This window comes from Podarcis gaigeae (genome assembly GCF_964106915.1).
Source record: "Podarcis gaigeae genome assembly, chromosome: 3".
Classification (NCBI taxonomy): domain Eukaryota; kingdom Metazoa; phylum Chordata; class Lepidosauria; order Squamata; family Lacertidae; genus Podarcis; species Podarcis gaigeae.
In genome coordinates, this window is record NC_139680.1 from 497,084 (window position 1) to 521,309 (window position 24,226).

The window sequence follows — 24,226 nt, forward strand, 5'->3', positions numbered from 1 at the left end:
TGGGGTAAAGGTGTCTTTGTCCTCATGTCAGTTTCAGTTTATTGGTTAATTTTTCTAGTAAGGCTATTTCCCAGGTTGAGAAGTTTGTTGAGGAGAGGGTGAACAGAACAAGCAGAACCACTAGAGATTGTCTTACTTTTGTTTGCTATTATGACATTTGTGTTTTTATGTTGTAAACCACCCTGCTCCTGAGGGCAGGGTGCCTCCTGCCTGAGGCCCCTGCTCCTACCTCTATCTACCTGGCCCTGACAGGTTTTATAAGGACTGCTGCTTTTATATCCTTTTAAATTCTTTTTTGTGTGTTTTAACTGTTTTTAACTGGGTTGTAAGGATATGTACTTGGTGGGATGTGCTTGGGAAGGGAGGAGCATGGGGAGGCCCAATTTCAGTTTGTGAATTCTTTTTATTAATTTTTGCTTAAGTGATCAAAAAGAAAAACAATGACAGCACGAAAAAACAAAAACACGAAAAGAAAAACGGTTACAGCCATTACATCAAAATAAAATAAAACAGATTTCTAAACATAATGACTATTTCCTTTTACACTTCTTTGCTTGTTCAATTGTCTCTTTATATCTCTAGATACTTTAATCCTTCCTTTGTACACCTATTGACTTCCATCCCTACTGGTTTCAGGCTTTTTACATTAAATAATTTATTTCTCTTGCAGTTACTAATTATAATAGACTTATACATCATTTTTATGTTCTTATAGTTCTCTTCAATGTAGGTCATGAATTTTTTCCAGTCATTCGTAAACTTTGTATTTTTTTGGTTTCTAATTTTTTGTGTCATTTTTGCAAGTTGTACAAATTCAAATAACTTTGTTTGCCAATCTCTAATTTCTGGGATACTTTGGCTTTTCCAATTTTGGGCAATTAATAATCTAGCAGCAGCTGTGGCATATTGAAATAATGTTTTATCTTCTTTTTTAATTTCGTCCCCAATTATACCCAATAGGAAGGCCTCCGGCTTTTTAATAAAGGTATATTTAAATATTTTTTTTAGTTCATTATAAATGCCTTCCCAATATTTCTTCATTACTTCGCATGTCCACCACATGTGGAAAAAATTACCTTCTCTAGTTTTACATTTCCAACAAGACTTACTAGCTGTTTTGTACATCTTCCCCAGTTTTGCCGGGGTGATGTACCACTTGTACATCATCTTTTCTAAGTTTTCCCTTAGTGTTACACATGCTGTGAATTTCATTCCGTTAGTCCATAAATTCCGCCACTTATCATAGTCTATGTTATATCCCAGATCCATTGCCCATCTAGTCATAACTTCCTTTATTTCTTCGTCTTTCGTATCCCACTCCAATAATAAGTCGTACATTTTAGATAGTAACTTACAATTACCCTCAATTATTTCTGTCTGGAATTTGGATTTCTTCTCGTTCATCCCTACTTTTTTGTGATCTGTCCATATTGCGTTTATTTCGTGGAATTGTAGCCAACTTGTTAAATTACCTTTCAGCTCTTCATATGTTCTCATCTTCCATCTGTTTTCTGATCTTATTAATAAATCTTCATAGGTAAGTCTTTTTCCTTCCATATTTACTTTTTTAATCGTTGAAATGTCAACTGGCGAAAGCCACCAGGGTGTTTTTTCCTCTAGGAGCTTTTTGTTTTTCTCCCAGACTTCATAGAGAGAGCCCCTAACGATGTGACTTGTGAATCCTTTATGTGATTTTCCTTTATTTTGCCATAAATAGAAATGCCAGCTAAACCTATTGTCAAACCCCTCAAGATCCAACAAGTCGGAGTTTTCCAAATTAATCCAATCCCTAATCCAACAAAGACAGGCTGCCTCAAAATATAATTTCAAGTTGGGTACCGAAAATCCCCCCCTCTCTTTCCGATCTGTTAAAAGTTTGAACCTAATTCTTTGCCTTTTTCCTTGCCATATAAATTTTGAGATAGTTCTTTGCCATTCTGTGAAAAGTTTGGATCCTCTAATCACTGGTATGTTTTGAAAGAGATACAGCATTCTTGGAAGTAAGTTCATTTTTATTGCGGCCATCCTTCCCGTCCATGAAAGTTTCACTCTACTCCAGGTATCCAGGTCTTTCTTTATTTGTTTCCATGTCATAAGATAATTATCTTGTATCAGATTTATATTTTTATTAGTTAGCCAGATTCCTAAGTATTTTTTTTTTTTTGCCACTTTAATTCCATATTGTGATTCTAATTTTTCATTTTCCTCTTTGCCCAAATTCTTCGTCAGCATTTTAGTCTTCCCTTTATTTAATTTAAAGCCAGATACCTTGCCAAATTCTTCTAGCATCTCCAAGGCCTTACCCACACTTTCTTGTGGACTTTCCAGTGACAGCATCAGGTCGTCCGCGTACGCTTTTAGCTTATACTCTTTTGTTCCTAGTTTAATCCCTTGGATCTCTGATGTAGCTCTTATTTTATTTGTAATTGCCTCTAGCGCCATAATAAATAAGAGCGGGGATAGAGGGCATCCTTGTCTAGTTCCTTTTTCTATTTTAAATGAGTTTGTTAGGTTGTTATTTATTATTAGTTTCGCCGATTGTTTCGAATATATCGCTTTTATTCCGTTCATGAACTCGCCCTCTAGCCCCGCTTTTTCCATGCTTTTCTGTAGGAACTGCCAAGAGACATTATCAAATGCCTTTTCAGCATCAACAAAGATCAGCGCTGCGGGTATCTCACTCTTTCGTTCCAAGTACTCAATTATATTTATGGCATGCCTTACGTTATCTCTAAGTTGCCTATTTGGAAGAAATCCTACCTGATCTTTATGTATTAATTTCACTAGGCATTTCTTGAGCCTGTTTGCCAATACCTCCGCAAATATTTTATAATCATTATTTAATAATGAAATGGGTCTGTAATTCTTAAGGTTCAGTTTGTCCATATCTAGTTTGGGGATCATCGTTATATAGGCCTCTCTCCAAGACTCTGGTATTTTCCCTTCTTTTAATATCTTATTCATGATGTCACAAAGGACTGGGGTTAATTGGTTCTCTAATGCTTTATAATATTTAACTGATAATCCATCCGGTCCCGGCGCTTTCCCTGGTTTCATCTTCTTTATTGCTTCCTGAATCTCTTCTATTTTTACAGGGTTATTTAATTGAATTTTTTCTTCCTCCGTTATGGTCTTCCCGCTATAATCTTCTAGATATTTTTCTATTTGAGTTATTTCCTCATCTTCTTTTTTATACAACTTCTCATATTTCAGAAAGTTCTCCTTTATCTCTTTTGGGTCTTCAATTAGATGTTCTTCAACTTTTATCTTGTTTATTACTCTTTGCTCTTGCCTCCTTCTCAGCTGCCATGCTAGTAATTTACCCGTTTTGTTAGCTGACTCAAAATATTTTTGCTTCATTGCTTTAATTTTCCATTCTATTTCCTGGTTTGTTAACATTGAGTATTATTGGTTAATTTTTCTAGTAAGGCTATTTCCCAGGTTGAGAAGTTTGTTGAGGAGAGGGTGAACAGAACAAGCAGAACCACTAGAGATTGTCTTACTTTTGTTTGCTATTATGACATTTGTGTTTTTATGTTGTAAACCACCCTGCTCCTGAGGGCAGGGTGCCTCCTGCCTGAGGCCCCTGCTCCTGCCTCTATCTACCTGGCCCTGACAGGTTTTATAAGGACTGCTGCTTTTATATCCTTTTAAATTCTTTTTTGTGTGTTTTAACTGTTTTTAACTGGGTTGTAAGGATATGTACTTGGTGGGATGTGCTTGGGAAGGGAGGAGCATGGGGAGGCCCAATTTCAGTGGTTCTGGGTAGGGGGAGGTATGGCTTGGGAGGAGGGACAGAGAGTTAGTGACTGTGCTAGTCCCTCCTCCAACTCGGGGAATTGTGGTTGTCATATCAGCCAGCCCTCGGGTCTGTGACTGCTGCTGTTGAATGTCAGGTCAGCCCAGAATAAAATCTCCCTCATCCATAATCTGATTATGATGAGGAGGCTGATCTGGCATGTATCACTGAAACCTGGGTGGGTGAACAGGGCGGAGTGGGTCTCACCCAGCTGTGCCCAATTGGGTACTCAGTGCAGCATCAGGCCAGACTCAAGCGTTGGGGATGGGGAGTTGCTGTGGTCTATAGAGATTCTCTCTCTATCTCCAGGCTCTCTGTCCAGTGGCCGGGGGGGGGGGGTTCTAGTGTGTGTGTTCTAGGTTTGGGAAATGGGGACAGACTAGGATTCTGCTGGTTTACCGTCCACCTCGCTGCCCAGCTGTTTCCCTGCTTGAGTTGACAGAGCTAGTCTCGGAGGCGGTATTGAGGACTCCGAGACTGCTGGTTCTGGGCGACTTCAACATTCATGCCAAGGCAGCTGGCTCTGGGGTGGCTCAGGACCTCATGGCCATGATGACAACCATAGGGCTGTCCCCACATGTCACCGACCCAACACACATGGCAGGCCACACTCTGGACCTTGTTTTCTCGACTAGGCAGGAAGAGGGTGATTTGAAGGTGGGGGACATTGACATCAGTCCCTTGTCAATCACTTCCTGTTGAGATTTAGGATATCAGTACCTTTTCCCCTCCGCAGGGGCAGGGGACCTGTTAGGAAGGTCTGCCCTCGGAGGCTGATGGATCCAGTGGATTTCACAGTGGAATCCAGTGGAAGACACAATCGCCCCTGTGTGCCCCCTCTACCACTTCACAGAGCCCGATTGGCCCCCTGGTGTACTCCAGAGCTTTAGGCAAGGAAGCAAGCTGGGAGACAGTTGAATGCAGGTGGAGGAAAGATCTGAATGAATGAAACTGAACACTGGTAAGGGCTCATTATCGAGCCTACCTAGTGGCAGTGAAGTCAGTAAAGAAGGCATACTTTGCTGCCTCCATTGCATCTTCATTATGTCTTCCGGTTGTACCGGCCTTTTACAGGCTGGCCCAAAGAAGGTGATAGCTTGCTGTGATAGCTTGCTGTGTCTTGTTTGCAAAGCATTTTGAGGATAAAATCGCTTGCATTCACCAATATCTTGACTGCTGTTATAGCAGATGAATCTCATGGGGTGGCCAGAGCACAGTCTAGTCCTGTTGTGTTGGAGGAATTTCAATTGGTAAGTCTCGAGAATGTAGACAAGGTGCTTGGATCAGTCAGGGCAACCATTTGTGCCCAGACCCTCTTGCCCCTCTTGGCTGATAAAAACTAGCAGGGAGGGAACAGCTGGCTGGGTCAGGGAGGTCAATGCCTCTTTACGAGGGGATAGGTCCCTGTCTGAAGGAGGCAGTTGTAAAACTGCTTCTTAAAAATCTTCCCTGGTTTCAGAAAACATAACTACCGGCCAGTTGCTAATCTCCCTTTCCTGGGCAGGGTTCTGGAGTGAGTGGTTGTGGACCAGATCCAGGTGCTTTGGGAAGAAACTGATTTTCGGGATCCATTTCAATCGGGGTTCAGGTATGGTTTTGGCACAGAAACTGCTCACCCTGTATGACCTCTGTTGAGAGAGAGACAAGGAAACAAGTCCCTGTTAATTCTTCTCGACCTCTCAGCGGCTTTTGATACGATTGACCATGGTATCCTTCTGGAGCGACTCTCTGAACTAGGGATGGGTGGCACCACTTTGCGGTGGTTCCAGTCCTACTTGGATGGTCATTCCCAGAGGGTTGCAGCCCTGTGGAACCTTCAATGTGGGTTCCGCAGGGCTCAATCCTATCCCCCACGTGGCAAGGTAGCTCACTGGAGCAAGATGGTCTGAGCATATTACACCGATCCTGGTCCACTGGCTACCAATTAGTTTCTGAGCCCAATTCAATGTGCTGGCTTTGACCTATAAAGCCTTAAACAACTTAGGACCGCAATACCTCAAGGAACGCCTCTTTCCATATGAACTTACCTGGACCCTGAGATCATATTCTGAGGCCCTCCTTCATGTGCCTCCTTCTCAAGAAGTCCGGAGGGTGGCAAAATGAAAATGGGCCCCATCTGTGGAATGCTCTCCCCAGGGAAGTTCGCCTCGTGCTTTCATTATATTTAGGTGCCAGGCAAAAATGTGCCTTTTTAACCAGGCCTTTGGTCGATCTGTTTGAGATCCTATACCCTTTTAAAATGTGACTCTTTTCTGGTTTTTGTGTGTTATTGGGTTGTTGTTTTTATTTTGATTATATATATGTACTGTAGATTTTATGTTGATCTTTTCTGTGAACTGCCCTGAGACCTCCGGGTATAGGGCGGTATATAAATTCAATAAATAATAATACTCATAAACCACCCTGTGATCTTTGGATGAAAGGCAGTGCAATAATGATGATGATGATGATGCCGCCACTGGTTAATGACCCTTGTTTGTTTAAGGAGCTGTCTGTCAATGACAAGGCAATTCTGGAAGGAGAGAATGGTTTTGGTAATGCAGCTCAGCTTTCCTTCCTCACTTGGTTGGAGGGTGAATATGAAAGAATAATAACCAGACTCATCTTGGAGGTGGAGATGGAAAGACACAGAAGCCTGATCTTGCTTGATGTGAAGATCCAGTGCTATGGTATTGGGGAGCACTCCTCGAAATAAATCACAGCCCTCCATATATCACACAGTCCCCAGTTACAGTCACTCTAAGGAAATCAAGCCCAAGGTATGTGCTGGTACCCCTTAAATTTCTCATCAGTTGAGGATTGCAGTTTGTGTAAAAATGAACAAGGGGCGGAGTACTCAGGTGTGATTGGTGTGTTTCTTTCTTTTCTTTTCTTTTGCTTTTTTATATCCCACTTTTCCTTCAAAGAAGGTGGCGTACATGGCTCCTCCCATCCTCCATGTACTGTAGTTTAGGCTGAGAGTTGCCTAGGGTCACCCAGGGAACTTCATGGTTGAATGGAGATTTGGACCCTGGTCTCCCAGGTCCTAATCTAACACCCTATACCACAACTAACCCTATACCACAGCAACTCAACAACTACTGCTTTGGCAACATGTTCTATTTACAAAGCTGATCCTGCCAAGAGTCTCACAGAACCTATTCATGTCCCAGCTTTCCAGACAGCAATCTACCTTTTAAAATCAGTCAGTCATTATCTTCAAGTGTGTCAACGCATGCACACTCTATGAAGCTATTCCCTATCTTATGATGACACATCAGCCTAATAAATATATCATATTTTAGTTTTGCATGTAACTGGTTCTTTATTTGGCTGTATGCTTTACATGAGATGTTATTTATATTACCTCGTTCTCCCTTTGCACCTGGAAGTCCAGGAAGTCCTCTACCAGGAATACCTGTAAGATGAAGATAGTAGCACCGAGGTAAGGCAATTTAAATGTTCTCCATAAATTAAATCTCACTGTTGTATCAAAGCCCCTGATGCTGGTTCACACATTAGAAATGAACTACTATATTTTTTGCTTTATAAGACGCACCAGACCATAAGACGCACTTAGTTTTTGGAGGAGGAAAACAAGAAAAAAATATATTATGAATCCCAGAAGCCAGAACAGCAAGAGGGATTGCTGTGCAGTGATCCCTCTCATTGTTCTGGCTTCTGGGATAGCCGTGTGAAGCCTCTTCAGGGCAGGGAGAGCCTTCATCCCGCTGCCCTGAAGAGGCTGTGTGTGGCTAAGCCAGAAGCTAGAACAGCAAGAGGGAGACAAGATTTAGGAACTGCAGCCTCACATGCAAAAGCTGTTTTATGTGACTGAGAGCAAGGTATAAGGATCTATCACCCACCCACCCCAATCCTGCTGGGTTCTTAAACTGAGCAAACTGTAGTATTTAGGGTGAGAAGAAGTTGGGAATTCTATTTATCCAGCTTATATTACTGTGTCTCTGGCCCTTTCTTCACTTTTTGTAGGCCAGACGTCTTGCCTGGACACAGCATGGAGGAGAATGGGGGAGCATTACGGAACTCATATTTCTCTACCCACATCTCTGGGGACTGTCAGAGAGAGGAAGGCAAGCAACCAGGCAACCAGGGGGAGAATACAGCGAAATACTGGGATACAGGGAAATAGATCTGAGTGAAAAGTGAGGCCATAGAAGGTGTGTACTCTGCAGCTTCAGGCAGAGGTGATTTTACAGCAGCACAACCGATTCAACCACACTAGGTGCCATGCTGCAGGGGGCACCACAACAAAGCTGTAGAACAGAGTGCCAGAGGTGGTGGGGCGAGCAGTCTCTTAGTGTCACACAGGGTGCTGCTGAAATTTGAGAACCCAAAGTCTGCCACTGCTGCAGAGGAAACATCCAGAGTTGAGGGGAATGAAGATAGGAGCAAAGCTAATGGATACATTAGAGCTCCTTTCACTTGCTGGCTCAACCAAAGCAGGGGACAGACAAGAGAAAGAAAACCCCCCTTCAGTTGGGTTGGAGTTCATAAAAGGTACCAAGAAGACTTGGGGTAGTGCCAGTGGTGGAGCCTCATGCTCTGGCACCGGGGGGTGGAGAGCAGGCGGGGGTGTGGCACACTGCTTGCAGGGGTGTGGCGCTCAGCACAAGTGGGGGGCAGCCGCGATGGCACCCCACCGGGATCGCGCTGCTGGGGGCAATGCGCTCCCCCGCACTCCTCTTCCTTTGCCAGTGGGTAGTACATTAATTTAGGTGACCATTCCCAACCGCCACAAAGGAATATGTCAGCTGCCCTGGAAACTCTATTATAAGTAGAAATAATAGCATGAACAGTGAAAAAACAACCCATACTTCAACCTACCAAAGATAATCTTTCTAGATAAGGACGTGTGTATACAAGTTTCTGTGGCAGTTTTATTTAATTTCATTTTTGCAAATTTTGCCAAGGACAAAACTATTTCAATAATCATTTTGCCACATGAATCACTGCTGTGGAGTTTATCATATTCCTATATAGTCAAGCTCTAGCTGTCCATCCCTAAAAATTGAAGAGGTATTTTGTGGCCATGTACACGGGTCCCTGTGTAAAGCGTACTTTCATTTGAACAGTTAAAAATAGTTGCATTTGCTGTGTACATACTGAGCAGCATCTAGAGGAAGTTAATTGTGTTTAAATTTTCTAGATTGTCCCCAGAATCTGAACAATTCACTGGGTATCCTGCCATCCCTCAGGATACTGGCAGGGCTAAAACATCAATCTTCACTTGCTTAAAAATATATATTAAGATTTGTTTAAAGTATATGATCAGGCATCTACTGTGGTAAAAATATTACATACTAGAAGAAAAAGAAGAGAAATATCTCACCTGGGTCACCCTTTGCACCAGGTGAGCCTGGGATTCCATCGTGTCCTGGCTGGCCCCTTTCTCCAGGAGCTCCTGGGGGACCTTCAGGCCCAAGGTCACCTGCAAAAGATAAACAGACAAATTTTGAGGAACAAAATGGCGGAATCGTGGAAACAGCTGGTGCAGAATTCAATGGGCAGGCTGCTCACCTATCCTGGCCAGATTAAAAATGCTGGTTTTGACTTATGAAGGCTTAAATGGCTCAGGACTGCAACACTTCAAGGACCATCTCTCCCCATATGAACCGACCTGGGGCTTTTCTGCCATGGCTCCCCACTGGTGGGATGCTCTCCGCAGCGAAGCTTGCCTGTCATCTCCATTTCATATCTTCAGGCACCATAGAATCATAGAATCATAGAGTTGGAAGAGACCACAAGGGCCATCGAGTCCAACCCCCTGCCAAGCAGGAAACACCATCAGAGCACTCCTGACATATGGTTGTCAAGCCTCTGCTTAAAGACCTCCAAAGAAGGAGACTCCACCACACTCCTTGGCAGCAAATTCCACTGTCAAACAGCTCTTACTGTCAGGAAGTTCTTCCTAATGTTTAGGTGGAATCTTCTTTCTTGTAGTTTGGATCCATTGCTCCGTGTCTGCTTCTCTGGAGCAGCAGAAAACAACCTTTCTCCCTCCTCTATGTGACATCCTTTTATATATTTGAACATGGCTATCATATCACCCCTTAACCTCCTCTTCTCCAGGCTAAACATGCCCAGCTCCCTTAGCCGTTCCTCATAAGGCATCGTTTCCAGGCCTTTGACCATTTTGGTTGCCCTCCTCTGGACACGTTCCAGTTTGTCAGTGTCCTTCTTGAACTGTGGTGCCCAGTGGACCAAGTGGAAACATTATTTGCCCAGGGCTTTGGCTGATTAAAAAATCTACGGTCTTTTAAATGTGTCAGGGTGTCTGAGTTATTGATTTTTAAAATTATTATTATGTTATGTGTTTTTATAGTGTAAACCGCCCGGTGATCTTCAGATAAAGGATGGTGTATAAACAACAACAAGAAGAAATGGTGTCTGTTCATCAAGAAAGTGTTCTGAATCTTAAAATGTAGGTTGCCAATTTTTCTGTTGCCTAACTATTGCTATCTTGAAAAATTGAACATATTCATTTTTCAGAAAAGACAGACTATTTGTTATTACAAAAATTGTGACTTACACAATTTTCAAAAATCTCTGCACATGTACAAAGTTGGCTTTCCTGCAAAACCCTTTTTCTGGCTCACATGAGCTTATTAACGTGGCAAATCATGAATGATATTTTGATAAGAAGATTATAAAACAGGACACTGCAGTCAAAATAAATTTTCTTACTTTCAATCAATACATTTTGCTACATCTACAAATTTGATCTGCAACACTGTTGAGCTCTGAAGCTGAAGTTGAGTTCACAGATCTTACACATGTACTAACTGCAATGTAACATTTACAGTTTGTGGCACATGTCATTTTGCTGTTTTTACACTTGCACCAAGGAGTTCCACATCCCTTCTGGCATCCAGAAAGATTAATATTTTTGAAGGAGTCAGGGGTGGCATCACTTGTTAGCAGCACAGGTTGCAATTCTCTGCTTTCAAATGTCCAACGCAAGTCTTCAAGGCTTGATTTCTTGAAATGACAAGCTTCATTCCACAATGCTTTCATAATGAGTTGTTTTTGCACCATTTTGGTGCCATTCCCTGGTTAATATAATTTATTAATTTTGCAGAAACATACGTAAATATGGTCAAGCGCAAGTGGAATGTGCATGTCATGTGTTTATGTGCCTGTAACTCTCTGGCCAGCGGATGCCATGTTGCTGTCCTCTGACTCAAGAATGCTCCAGCACAAGAGCCCTAGTGGAAGCACAGTCTATCCTCTTCCCCAGTCAACAGGCAGGGGTCCTTTAAACAAGAGGCTCCTGTCACTGAAGCTAGCAACTGAGCCTGAGGATGAAAGCAGTATTTATATTATTTTATTATTCATCCAAGAAGGCTCCTAGAGTGGGTTACAACAAGACAGTCTACCTCTCATGGACCTGCAGCCCATGGGCCATACAAAGCCCTCCAATACTTTTGAAGCACCCTGTGGGGCACCCCAACATTTCTGTGGAATATCTGTGTGTGATTTTTAAAAACCCCAATTTCAAGCTGTTCCTAACCTCCCTGAGGTTTCACCTAGCACCCTCAGATTACTTTCAGGAGTTTCCTGTGCACTGAGGCTTCAAAGTGCTCTCCAAAATGTTCTGTTCACTCTGTTGATGCTTCTGGGTGCAGTTTTGGGAACTGATGGTGATGTCTTCTGAAGTTGAAGACTAATGATTACTGGTGATAGTTGCCAAAGGTACCAACCACAGTGGGAAACAGACAGAAGAACAATGGCCAAGCAATTAGCAAAAGCAGTCAGCTGGGGATTAACTAGCACTACTTTGCTGTGCTCTATTCAAATATACAGCACTTTAGAAAAGTCTCAAAATGCTGATTTCTCTTTAACTATTTACAGTGAACTTGCGACTTATGCAATTTTAGTATTACTGTATGTGGTTAATAGCCAGTTGGCTGAAATCACACAAATGAAATGCATGGAAAGTGGAGAGCTTAAAAGCTCTTTTTGTGCAGGATTTTCCTGCTGTGGAAAGAGTTTTTATGCAAGGTGCAGAGCCTGCCTACCAGCTCTGGGAAGCTCTCATGAGATCTCACTCACACATACACACCCTGGAACATAACCCCTGTATACGTTGTGAGTCTACTGTACATGAAAAGTACTGTCCTCTGCTAAAGATTGCCAATTCTCCCTTTCCACACACCTCAGCAACACAGGTTTACATCTTTTGTCTAGCAGAAAGCTCTACTGAATATAATTATTTCTGAATAGATATGATTTGAATTGCTCTTATGGACCCGTCTCTCTCTGTGTGTAGAGAGGAGTGAAAACTGCCTGTCTTACCCAGTGTGTGCATCCCCGTCCCCCCCCAGTGTGTATGTCTGCTGGCATGCAGCCCAGAGAGGTGTGGTAAATCCTCAATGTGGCCCTCAAGCAGAAAAGGGTTAACTATCCAAGTCTTGTGGAGTCTCCACCCTGAGCTCTGCATGGAGCTGCCCAGAGTGCTACTGCCTTTCCTTGCAATTATGAGAATGTGCCAGTCATCTATTGAAGCATCTGATTATCATCTTATCCACTTTTTAAGGCTCTTAGGCATTATTAAACCTGTTCCCAATATGGGCTAATATGGTCCAGAATTATGTTATATAAAGCCAGAACTGCAACACAGAAGAGTTCCATAAGCTTGGCTTGCAAAGCTTTGCTTTCTTTTGTTAGCAAAGTCACTTAAATAAGGCAGCTGAAATCCATAGAGAAAAGAAATTCTGATAACATTTTACTGAGGGAATTGAACAAAAATATTGTATAATTTTAAGAGAAAGAAACAGGAAAGCATAAAGTAGGAAAGACAGAACCTCCCTAATTTACCCCATTAGCTGGTTTATTGAAAACAGAATTCACTCTTAAATTATACACTGAATTATCTCTGTTGTTGAACGTCTAACATACTTGTCAAATTATATTTTTGCCTTCTAATTTTAAAAATCCACATGCCCTTAACATCCATTTTTTAAAAATGCTGTGTAAATCACAAAGAGTAACCATTACGTTGCTGTTTTTAGAGTGAAATAGCAATTTTGACTTCAAAAATATTATTTATTTACCTTTTTCTCCTTTTAAGCCAGGAAAACCATCTAAGCCTGGTAATCCCTTTCCACCTTTTTCACCTGGGATTCCTGGAATACCTTTATAATAAAGAAATATAAGGTTTTAGTGTTGTCAGCTGAGTACTTACTAGGCTTAGCTTTATCATAAAATACTGAAAGAAGCTTTGGATCACTTACCTGGAGAACCCTGAAGACCTGGTAGCCCTTTGGCACCTGGGGAGCCAGGGATGCCTGGAATTCCTGGAACACCTCTTTCACCTTTCTCTCCAGGCACGCCAGGAATACCTGTCTTTCCTGGGTCTCCCTGTAGGGTAGAAAAATGAACAGTAAATTTTGCAAACATTTAACAATTACAATATGCATTCTAAAATCATTATATTATTCATATCTAATGTCTGAACTCACTGTAGTTACACTAAGGTAAAAACTATGTTTTACAGCCCAACTGTAAGTACAGTTAGCATGCCAGCTGCCTCTCCACTACAAACCAACCCTGAAGAAGGACTAGGGGGGATGCTCATCAAATTTGCAGATGACACTAAACTGGGAGTTTTCAAAATGACCTTAAAAGAATGGAGAACTGGGCCAAAACTAACAAAATGTACTTCACTTGGGAAATTGGATGGGTGACACATGTGAAAAGGATTGAGGGGGTCTTAGCAGACCACAACCTTAACATGAGTAAACAATGTGATGCAGCAGCAAAAAAGCTAATGCTATTCTAGGCTGCATCAACATAAATATAGTGTCCAGATCAAGGGAAGTAGTAGTACTGCTCTGCTCTGCCTTGGTCAGACTATATTGGGTCCTGGGTCCAATTCTGGGCAACACAGTCAGAGGCGGGGGCAAGGAAGTGAACCTAAGCAGCTGGATCTTGCTCAGCCCCTGGTGGAAGCAATCTTCCCTTGCTGTTGCTTCCCTTCTTCATGTTATTGTATTGTACAATAAGTGACGATCAGAAGTAAACATTTTGAACTGTCTTCTATAGTGTTTAACAAATAGAACGTCAGGGGGACTTCCGGAGGCAGCATGGCGGCTGCAGCAGCAGAAAAGAGCTCCTGAAGCCAGCCAGAGTGAAAGGCTCTGTCTGGCCGATTCCTGGGCTCCCAGGTCTGCTGCTGCCAACACTGCCAACGGAGAGGAACAGGGGGTGCCCGGGGCGTCTTTCAAGGGAGCCAAAACACCCCCCAACGACCTTGATTGAGCCGGAAAGGCACCCGACCCCCCCCCAACAGCCGAGAGGAGCTCCAAATCCAGGAAGACAGTGGAGCTAACGCAGAGAGGGAGAAAAAGAGAAGGGGGAAGGAAGAAGGGAAAGAAAGAAAGAAAGAAAGAAAGAAAGAAAGAAAGAAAGAAAGAAAGAAAGAGAGAGGAGCCCTAGCTTTGCCGACAAGGAAGAGGGGAGGTAGGTGAACACGGGAAGGCAAAGGACGCTGCGAAAAAACACGTGGCTGAGCCGACCGGAGCCTACCCCTCCATGCAAAGCCGCATGACAAAGGAGATCACAGAAAGGAAGAAACTACCCCCTTCTTTTCTCCTTTTTTCTATAAAAAACAACAACCAACAAACAAAACCCTTTTTTAACCCCTTCCTACCCCTCTCCCCCTTTTTTAAAAAGAAATCCTTTTTTATTCCCCCCCCCATATACCTACTTTTATCATTTTTCTTTTTAAAAGAGGGGCCACTGCTGCTGCAGCCACCCTTTATTTGAATCTTTATTTTTATTTCTATCTTTTCTACACACTATTTAAAGACACACTTTTCCACACACACACACCCTCAATTTAAACCTCATTTTATTTTCACCTCAAACTCCCCTCTTAAGAATTAAAATGGCAGTACCCAGAAAACAGCCCTGAACCATCACAGGCCATTTCCTGGGACTGCCACTTCGCCCCAGACTTTCCACTCTCTTTTACCTATCCTCTTTTACCTATACTTTACTCATTTTTATTTTCTTTTTTAAATAAAAAGCTCTATCTATCTATCTAAAGACAACCCCCCTTTTTTTTACCTTTAATTCTAATTTTTATCTTTTACCTGTACATTTTTAATTACTTTTTTACAAATAAAAAATAATAACAATAATTAGGAGGAAATATTATTATCTATTTTTTATTTATTTATTTTTTTTAAAAAAAACCACACATTTTTTCCCCTCTCTCTTTTTAAAGCCCGTTCTTGTCTATTTGTTGGCTTGTTCTTGAGGGGGGAATCTTTCACCCCCAGCTACGACCACCACTCTCTTTTAAAACAAAAATTTCCTCTAGATCACTGCTATTGTTACTGATACTCTCCCCCTCAACTCCCCCCTTTTATTTTTCTCTCCCTTTTTTCTCTCCCCTCTCTCTCTTCACCCCTCCTCATTTTTTCCCCTTATCCCACCTTTCATTTTCCATCCCCAATTTTTTTTCTCTATCCCTTTTATTTTTTAAAATCAACCCCCCCCCTTTTTTTAGCCTGTCCGTCAGTTTGTTTTTGAGAGGGGAGCCCTTTCCCCCCACCCCCTCTTTTAAAATAAGACTTTCCCCCATACCATTGCAGCAGCTCACCCTCCCTCCCTCCTCCCCTCTCCCCCTCTCTTTTCTTCTCCTTCCCTCCCCCACCCTTCCCCCTCCTCCTCTCATTCTCTCTCCCTCCACCCTCTCTCTATCCCCCCCTTCCCCTAAAAGAAACACATACACACATTCATATCACCCTATCATAATTTGCCCCCTCATACTATAGCTAAAACTACTGCTGCAATCTAATACCTCTGATATTACTGTACCATCTCTCCTCTCTTTCAACTCTTTTTGTCTCTCTCTCTCTCTTCTCTCTTACTCCAATCTCCCCTCTCCCCCCCGCCTCCCCCCTTCTTCTCTCTTTCTTCTTCTTCTTCTTCCCTTTTCTCCCTCCACCCTTTACATATAGCCTATTTGTCTGTCTCTGTTTCTAAGCGCACTCCCAACCCCAATTTCCACCTTAACTGGACCCCAGTACACCTTTTGGGTATATACAACCCCCTCCTAAACACATATTCCCCCTGGCCCCACCCCTCTAATCTCTTGCATCTCTACCTGCTAACCCCCCTCCCTTTATATGAACTGTCTGTCCGTTAGTCTACCCACCTCTGCTTACCTGCCCTCCCCCCCAGCCTCGGCGGCACCGCTGAGGCAACTACAGAAAACCCAAGAGAAGTTCTTAAAACACAGGCTAGAAGTGACACAAATGACCGCCTAATCCAAACGCTCTGTAAAAGCCACCAGCCAACAAAGCCTGATCAGCTCAACAACCCAACAATACCCCGGAATCACCACTGGCACAACTCCTAACCACCACACGCCCTACCCCAAGTGGACGCCAAGCCAACCTCAAACCAAAACTATCAGGGAGACTGAGATGACACCAACCAGGGAGATGGCAAACAATGCTAAGATGGCCACTCCCCTTCAAGATGATGACCACCCAATAACGAAACGAGATCTGAGGGAAATGGAAGCAAGATTAGAAGAAACACTGAAGGCCACAATGGCTCCCATGCAGGTACTAATCAACAATCTAACCTCCAAAGTGGAAGCTCTAGAGAACAAAAACCAAATGCAAGAAAAAATAATAGAGCAATACCGGGAGGAGAACGCACGTGTGAACAAGAAACTGGACGAACTGGTAAACCAAATGGAAGCAGAACACAGAGAGATGAAAATTAAGCAAGCCGACCTTGAAGATCGCAATAGACGCTGTAACATCCGCTTCCGCAACTTTCCTGAAAAAGCAGAGGAGAAAAGCCCAACAGACCTAATTATACGCTGGCTGAAAAACACAATCCCAGGCCTGAAACTTGAGGCAGATGACTTGGAGAGGGCTCACAGAGCCCTAAAACCTATGCCAAAACTCAGCGCCCCCCCAAGAGACATCATTGTATGCTTCACGCGCTACAAAAAGAAGGAAGAGGTATGGAACAACCTCAGAAACTCAACCAACCTTCGATATGGAGAAACCCCCATTCTGGCCCTACAGGACCTATCTCAGGATACTCTAAACCGGAGGAAAAGCCTGCGCCCATGCACCCAGCGTCTCCAACAAGCAGGGATCAAATACCGATGGGGCTTCCCCTTCCGTCTCATTGTAACAACCAATACAACACAACACATGGTTACCAACATACCTGAGGCCCTGCAACTACTAAAGAACCTTGAACTCGACCTCCCACCGGAATGGCAACCGACAAACCCACCAAGTGACAGCCCCAACCACGAGGAAACAACAGCAAGCAACTGGACGACGGTACAGAGCAAAAAGAAACAACAGAAGCGGCAGAACAACGCAAACCAATACAGGCAAGCACAACGCTCAGAACCGTCCCGCCGGCCATACGACACAAGAAACCAGACCAAGATTAACCAAACCAATTCATCGCAGATGGACAACCCTACAACAACAACAACAACAACAACAACTGCAGCTGAATGAAGCAACCAGGAAAAAAAACCCACAAACCGAAGGACTGGTGATTTCCCCCCCCCTTTCCCCCTCCCCCCCCCAAACATAGATTTAGTTAACACCATCAACATCCCCCCAGCCCCGCACCCCCACAGAAACCCCCACCCCAACACCAGTCCAGACGACCTCAACCACATTCCCCATCACCCACACCTTCAACATCCTCATACTCCATACTAAGGAAAAACAACTCCAACCTTAATAACACAACCCACAATCAGGCTAAAATCTGATACCCAACCAGCAATATGGTGGCACCAGAGCGTACCAGCACCCACATCCCCACCCCAACACACCAACAATGTTGCTTATAACATTGGCAACATTGCTTACGAACCTTATACCTGACAGCGACGTTACAAAGTCACTTCACACTGTCTCGCTGATCACCCCCTATCGCAGACAACAGGGGGGATGGCCTGTCCTTGAACATGGCCTTCCACACCAGCTGAGACCTAGGACCAACCGGCTAAATGCCAGATGGCCCAAAATACCCCAAACAAACACCTATATGACTACATATAGGAAACTCCCTACAACTTACCCCCTACTCTTTAACCCAAATCTCACTCTACTCCCACTAGCCCCCCACCCACCACACCCTAGGTCAGCGCAACCCCACTGGTTCTTTAAAGAACACGAAGAGAGAGACACAAGACAACCCGAACGGGTTGGCAGGGAATCGCCCCACATAATAGATAAGCAAGATGGCTAACCTAAAAGCAATTACATTAAATGTGAGGGGGCTGGGAAACCCCATCAAAAGAAAACGCATCACCTCATACATAAACACCATGAAACCACACATCACCTTCCTACAAGAAATACACAACCCACCCAAAGGCAGCAAACTCCTGAGCGACCCCCGCTTCAGTCAACAGTGGGTCGCACAAGGCTCAGGGAAAGCTCGTGGTGTAGCCATAATACTCAGTAGAGACCTGAACTTCACTGCCACAACAGTCCTCAAGGACAAAAAAGGCAGATTCATTTTCGCTAAAGGGACACTAGATGGCAAAATCAAACTGACAATCGGCTCCATATATGCCCCAAACACGAAACAATTAGAATTCTTCCAGAAGACACTAAACAAATTCCTCTCCTTCTCTGAAGGGGAAGCAATCCTAGGAGGGGACCTCAATCTAAATATGAAAGGTTTATCCCTGAAAGATATCCACCCCACAACCCCATGGGCAACCTTCCTCCGAAGGAAACCCCCAACAACTAGGAACTCTTACAAGTTACTAAAAATGCTAAAAAACAGGGGTCTCTACGACATTTGGGGTGAGCAAAACCCGGGAGACATCAGCCATACATTCCAATCAGGACGCCATGATACAGTGTCCAGACTGGACAGCATTCTACTCACACAGGGTCTGATCCCCTCAGTGGAATCAACAAACATAGGTAACATTAAAATCACAGATCACGCCCCAGTAGAAGTCATCGTTAAAATAGGAGAAGGAACACAAACCACCCCATCATGGTCCTTCAGTCCCATCCTAACTACAAACAAACAAATTAGAGAGAGCCTCACAAAAACCCTCCAAAACTACTTCAAGGAAAACGATGTAAACAATATAACAACCCCCCTCCTATGGGACGCAATGAAAGCGGTCACCAGAGGAGCTTGCATAAAAGAGAAAACATTCCTTAAAAAACAAACCTCCTCAAAAATTAGCAAAATAGAACAAGACATCACAGCCCTCTCATCACGCTACAAACAAACAGGATCTAAAAAACTCCTCAAACTTATAGAACAAAAAAGGAGAGAACTAGACTCCCTAGAAATTAACAAAACAATGATCAACATTCTATACTCTAAACAACGTTTCTACGAATATGGAGGGAAAAACTCCAGATTACTAGCAAATAGATGTAGGAAAAAAGCACTCAAAACAAGAATACACTGCATCACCAAAAAAGACGGCAACATAACATTCTCCCCCGAAGAAATAACCTCAGAATTTGCAGAATTCTACTCCAACCTATACACCTCCCATAACCCACCAGAGAAGGAAATCAGAACATTTCTAGCAGGACTGACCATGCCTACCCTAACTGATGAGGAACAGGAATTCATGGACAGCCCTATCACCCCAGAGGAAATAGATGCGGTCCTCAAAAACCTGAAACCACACAAAGCCCCAGGCCCAGATGGCTTCACAGCAGAATTCTATAGGAAATTCAAAGAACCCTTGATGCCCTACATCAGTGTTTCCCAACCGGTGTTCCGCGGCACACTAGTGTGCCGCGAGACGTTGCCTGGTGTGCCGCGGGAAAAATTAAAAAATTCGAAAGATATCCGGAGAGGCGGCCTTCGGGCGAGTTTTAATTTTAATTTTCCTTCTCCCACTTAATGCCCCACGCTCGCCCGAGCGGCTTGCAGTCCTCGGTAACCACGGCGACCCGAGGGAGGGGAGGGAACAGGGAAGTCGAGGGCGGCGGCGAGCCGCGATGACGTCAGTGGGCCGCGCCGCCTCGCCCTGGCACGGTGTGAGAGCCCCGGCTAGTGCCGCGAGCTTCGGAATAAGTGGGATCCGCGTGCGCGAGACCGAGATCGCGGGTAAGGAGCTCAGCCCTGGGCAGGAGGAAGCGGGGCCGCGCGTGCGGGCCACATCCCCACAGAGAGCGAGCCTCCCCCGGCCCACCACTCCGGGCAGGTCCACTCGCATGAGGGGGCGGCGATGGCGACGGCCGGCAGCTTGCCTGCAATGCCATCCCTCGAGCAGGCGAGGAGCCCGGAGGCTACCAGATGCGAGTCCTCTTTCCCACCCTGCTCGGGAGTCCAGAGCACTTGGTCGCATTCAGGATCTAGAGTGGGGAAGCGGGGCTTGTGTCTGGACTGGACACATTGGGCTGCCTGTGCCGCTCGACCTGCGGGGAGAAATCAGGGTGGGAGTCACGACCGTGAGGCAGGGCTGCCAAGTGTGGCAGAAGAGGACACGGCCGTCGCACCTGTCCTTAGGTAGGAGCTTCTTCCGTGTCGACCTGCTGCCCTAAAGTCTTGGCTTTTTTCTTGGCTTTTTGGCGGTTGGCACAGAAGGAAGGCAAGGGGGAGGGGAAAAAATTGAAACTTACACTTTCATGCGTCCCTCCCGGCGTGACGCTGCGCGCTGACGTCACGGGGCTGTAATGGTGGTGTGCCTCGAGATTTTTTTCATGAAACAAGTGTGCCTTTGCCCAAAAAAGGTTGGGAAACACTGCCCTACATGACCCGCCTATTCAACGACATCATAAAAGGGGCCCCCATCCCCAAAACCTGGACCCACTCCAAAATAGTCTCCATCCCAAAACCACTAAAAGACAGCCTCAAAGTAGAATCATACCGTCCAATCTCATTAATAAACCAAGACTACAAGATATTCACATCAATCTTGGCCAACCGCCTAAAAATCTTCCTACACAAGTTAATAGCCCCAGACCAGGCTGGTTTTGTCCCTGGCCGCAATATAACAGACCCCATCAGGAAACTACTGAACCTGATCGAACACAGCAAGGCAACCAAACTCCCATTGACAATTATGTCCCTAGACATCCTCAAAGCCTTTGATTGCTTGGAGTGGAAATACATATTAGCAGTACTAACTAACATGAAATTTGGCCCCAACTTCCTACAAATCCTCAAACAAATATACTCCCAAGCCTCAGCAAAATGCAGAACTAACAATATGGATTCTAATACTATAGCTATCCAAAGAGGCACGAAACAAGGATGCCCACTGTCTCCCTTCTTATTTATCCTGGCTCTGGAACCCTTAGCAATCCGCATCCGAGCAGCCACAGACATCAAGGGAGTGGAAATAAAAGGCAGAACCTATAAATTAGGGCTCTTTGCAGATGACCTAATGGTCACAACACCAGACCCCATAAGCACAGCAACCTCCCTAATCAGAGAACTCAACACATTTGCAATGGTGTCGGGCCTACAGGTAAATTTTACAAAGTCAGAAGCAATGTGCTTCAACACCCCTCCTCACACCCAAAAAGAACTCACGAAGGTCACCAAAATAAAACTTTGCCACACCAAGTTCAGATACCTAGGGGTACAACTAACCAGAAACCTCAATAAACTGTACCTCCACAACTACAAGCCCCTGTGGCGACAAATTAACAAAGACCTAAAGAGATGGAATAACACGAATTTCACTCTCTCAGACAAAATAGCCATGATCAAAATGATCACACTCCCAAAACTAACCTACCTATTCCAAACCCTCCCAATCTGGATCCCCTCAACCCAACTTCGCAGTTGGCAGAGAAAACTACACTCTTTCATCTTCTCACATAAAAAACCAAGAATAAGCCCCAAATACCTGCACCTCCCCACCTCAGAAGGAGGATGGGGAATCCCCAACATAGAAGCATATTACAATGCCAACCAAATACGCCATATAATCCCATATATACTAGAAGATGAGACAAAACAATGGGTACACCTAGAGAGGGACACAATTGAAAACACCTGCACCACAACATACCCACTCCTCCCAAACAAACTAAAGAAAATTCCCACAACACTTAACAGGTACACACAGACCATGCTCAAAGCATGGAAAACACAAATAGGCAAACTATCCCCAACCCCATCCCCACTAATCCCCCTGGCGTACCACCCATTATTCTACCATGCAGCACAAAACCTCCAGACAAAAACCTGGCGAACCAAAGGCTTATATCGCCTAATAGACTTTTATAAAAATAACAAACCCTTGTCAACACAAGAAATACAAGACAAACTAGAAGACACCCAAATGACCTGGTTAACACAACACCAACTACATGCCTTCTTAAACAACCCAACAGTAAAATCAGCAGCAACTAGGCCCCTGACAACCTTCGAAAACCTCCTCCTAACAACAAAGGGAAATGGTAAAGGGACGGTATCCGCAATATACAAAATACTACTCCAAAATCCCGCAAATCCCCTAGACACAATCAAAAAACAATGGGAGAATGACATAGGCTATGAGATTAACCCCACTCAATGGACCAGAATGTGGTCTAAACCCCCCTTTAAATCCATATCAACAAAAAGAAAAGAACTCACACTGAAACTCACCTACAGGTGGTACCTAACACCAAGGAAACTAGCGCTAATACACCCAGGAACCTCACCAAAATGCTGGAGAGGGTGCACCTCCTCAGGCACATACCTCCACATGTGGTGGGAGTGTCCCAAAATTCAACTATTCTGGACAACAGCCATACAAGAAATATGTAAAATAACTAAGCAAGTAATAGACATCACCCCAGAATTGGCCCTACTAAACATCTTCCAAGACAACAATGCCCATTTACACCACAAAGAACTTATAACCCACCTGCTCTCAGCAACCAGAAACATCATAACCAGACACTGGAGAGACCTGTCAGGAGTAAGCATGGACCAATGGTACCAAATAGTATGGGAAACAGCCCTACTAGAAAAATTAACTAATAAACTGAAACTGACACGGGGACAAACAGAAGAAGACGCCTTCACCCCGGTATGGCTCCCCTTTATCACATACACAGCCCAACAGGACAATGACAATAATCCACCAACAGCATACAAATCAATATGGCTAACCTGATCCAAAACACCCACCCACCTCACTCACACACGAAAACAAAGATCACCACAGCCAATCACAAGCAAACAATCACACCCTAAGCCAACCCCAACCTCTCTCACCACCAAAGGAACACAAGTGAACAACACAAGCAACGCTGACACCAAACTCTACATACATTAAACATAATAGAAACACCGCCACCCGACCCCACCCCCATCCATCCTCCCTCTCCCCACCCCCCCTTTCTTTTTTCTTTCTGTTTTCTTCTCCCCCTAATGCCTCAACAAATGAAACGGATTTGTAAAAACGTTACATGGAAGAAGAAGAAGGAAAAAAAATACGAGGCACTACACTTCTGTAAAACAAGAAAATCCTTAATAAAAATATTTTTTTAAAAAAAACACAGTCAGAGGCGGAGCTAGCAGGTACCCAGAGCGATGGGGGCGGGGCTAGCATCCCAGAGGGTTGTGCCAGCGGCAGCAAGCGTCCCAAGGGGGGTGCAGCCTGCGGCGATGTCACCCCTCCTCAGGGATGACACCCGGGGCAGGCCGCACCCGCCGCACTCCCCTTTCTCCACCAGTGAACATAGTTTAAGAAGGATATTGACAAACTGGAACATGTGCAGAGGAGGACAACCAATATAATAAAAGGTCTGGAAATCACGACTTATGAGGAATGTTTCAGGGAGTTGGGTACATTTAGCCTCGAGAAGAGGAGGCTGACAAGTGGTATGATAGACATCTTCAGATATCTGAAGGACTATCACATGGAAGATAAAGCAAGCTTTTTCTTTTTTTGGTAACAGTTTATTATTACTTTTCCTCTTTTAACTGTTTAACATGGTTGCACTGAGATATATCTTTGTTTACATTAGAGCGTATGACACAAAATTACATAAAAATAAAAATAAAACAATAAACACTCAGATAAATGAAAGCTTATTTTCTGCTGCTCCAGAGAATAGGTCCTGAACGAGGGGATTAAAATTACAAGAAAAGAGATTCTGACCAAATATTAGGAAGAACTTTATGGAACTAAGCAGAACAGACTCCCTTGGAACCAATGAGGAAGGTGGTTATGTTTAGCCTGGAAAAGCGATTTCAGACATCTCAAGGGCTGACACATGGAAGGGGGAACGTGTTTTCTCCTGCTCCAGAGGGTAGGACTAGAACCAATGGATTCGAGTTACAAGAAAGGAGATTCCAACTAAATATCAGGGAGAACTTTCTGATGCAGGTACGTAGCCGTGTTGGTCTGACATAGTTTAAAAAAATAAAAAAATAAAAAATTGTCCAGTAGCACCTTAGAGACCAACTAAGTTTGTTCTGGGAATA

At 44.0% G+C, this 24,226-nt stretch overlaps 1 protein-coding gene and 1 long non-coding RNA gene across 3 annotated transcripts in view; one reads left to right on the forward strand and one right to left on the reverse strand.

The window, feature by feature from the left end:
• The window catches only part of COL4A1 (collagen type IV alpha 1 chain), a 187,056-nt gene that overhangs the window by 27,499 nt on the left and 135,331 nt on the right, over positions 1-24,226 (reverse strand). For both annotated transcript variants that reach the window (XM_083729818.1, XM_083729817.1), the window contains exons 38-41: positions 13,033-13,159; positions 12,853-12,933; positions 9,129-9,227; positions 7,146-7,196 (exon numbers count right to left, since the gene is read on the reverse strand). In XM_083729818.1, the coding sequence (XP_083585944.1) occupies positions 7,146-7,196; positions 9,129-9,227; positions 12,853-12,933; positions 13,033-13,159 (358 nt within the window). The remainder of the gene's footprint in view (positions 1-7,145; positions 7,197-9,128; positions 9,228-12,852; positions 12,934-13,032; positions 13,160-24,226) is intronic.
• LOC310840743 lies at positions 7,142-24,194 on the forward strand. The gene is made up of 5 exons (XR_014562079.1): positions 7,142-7,223; positions 7,769-7,956; positions 10,122-10,220; positions 13,296-13,694; positions 23,305-24,194. It is a non-coding gene; the product is annotated as an uncharacterized lncRNA (long non-coding RNA).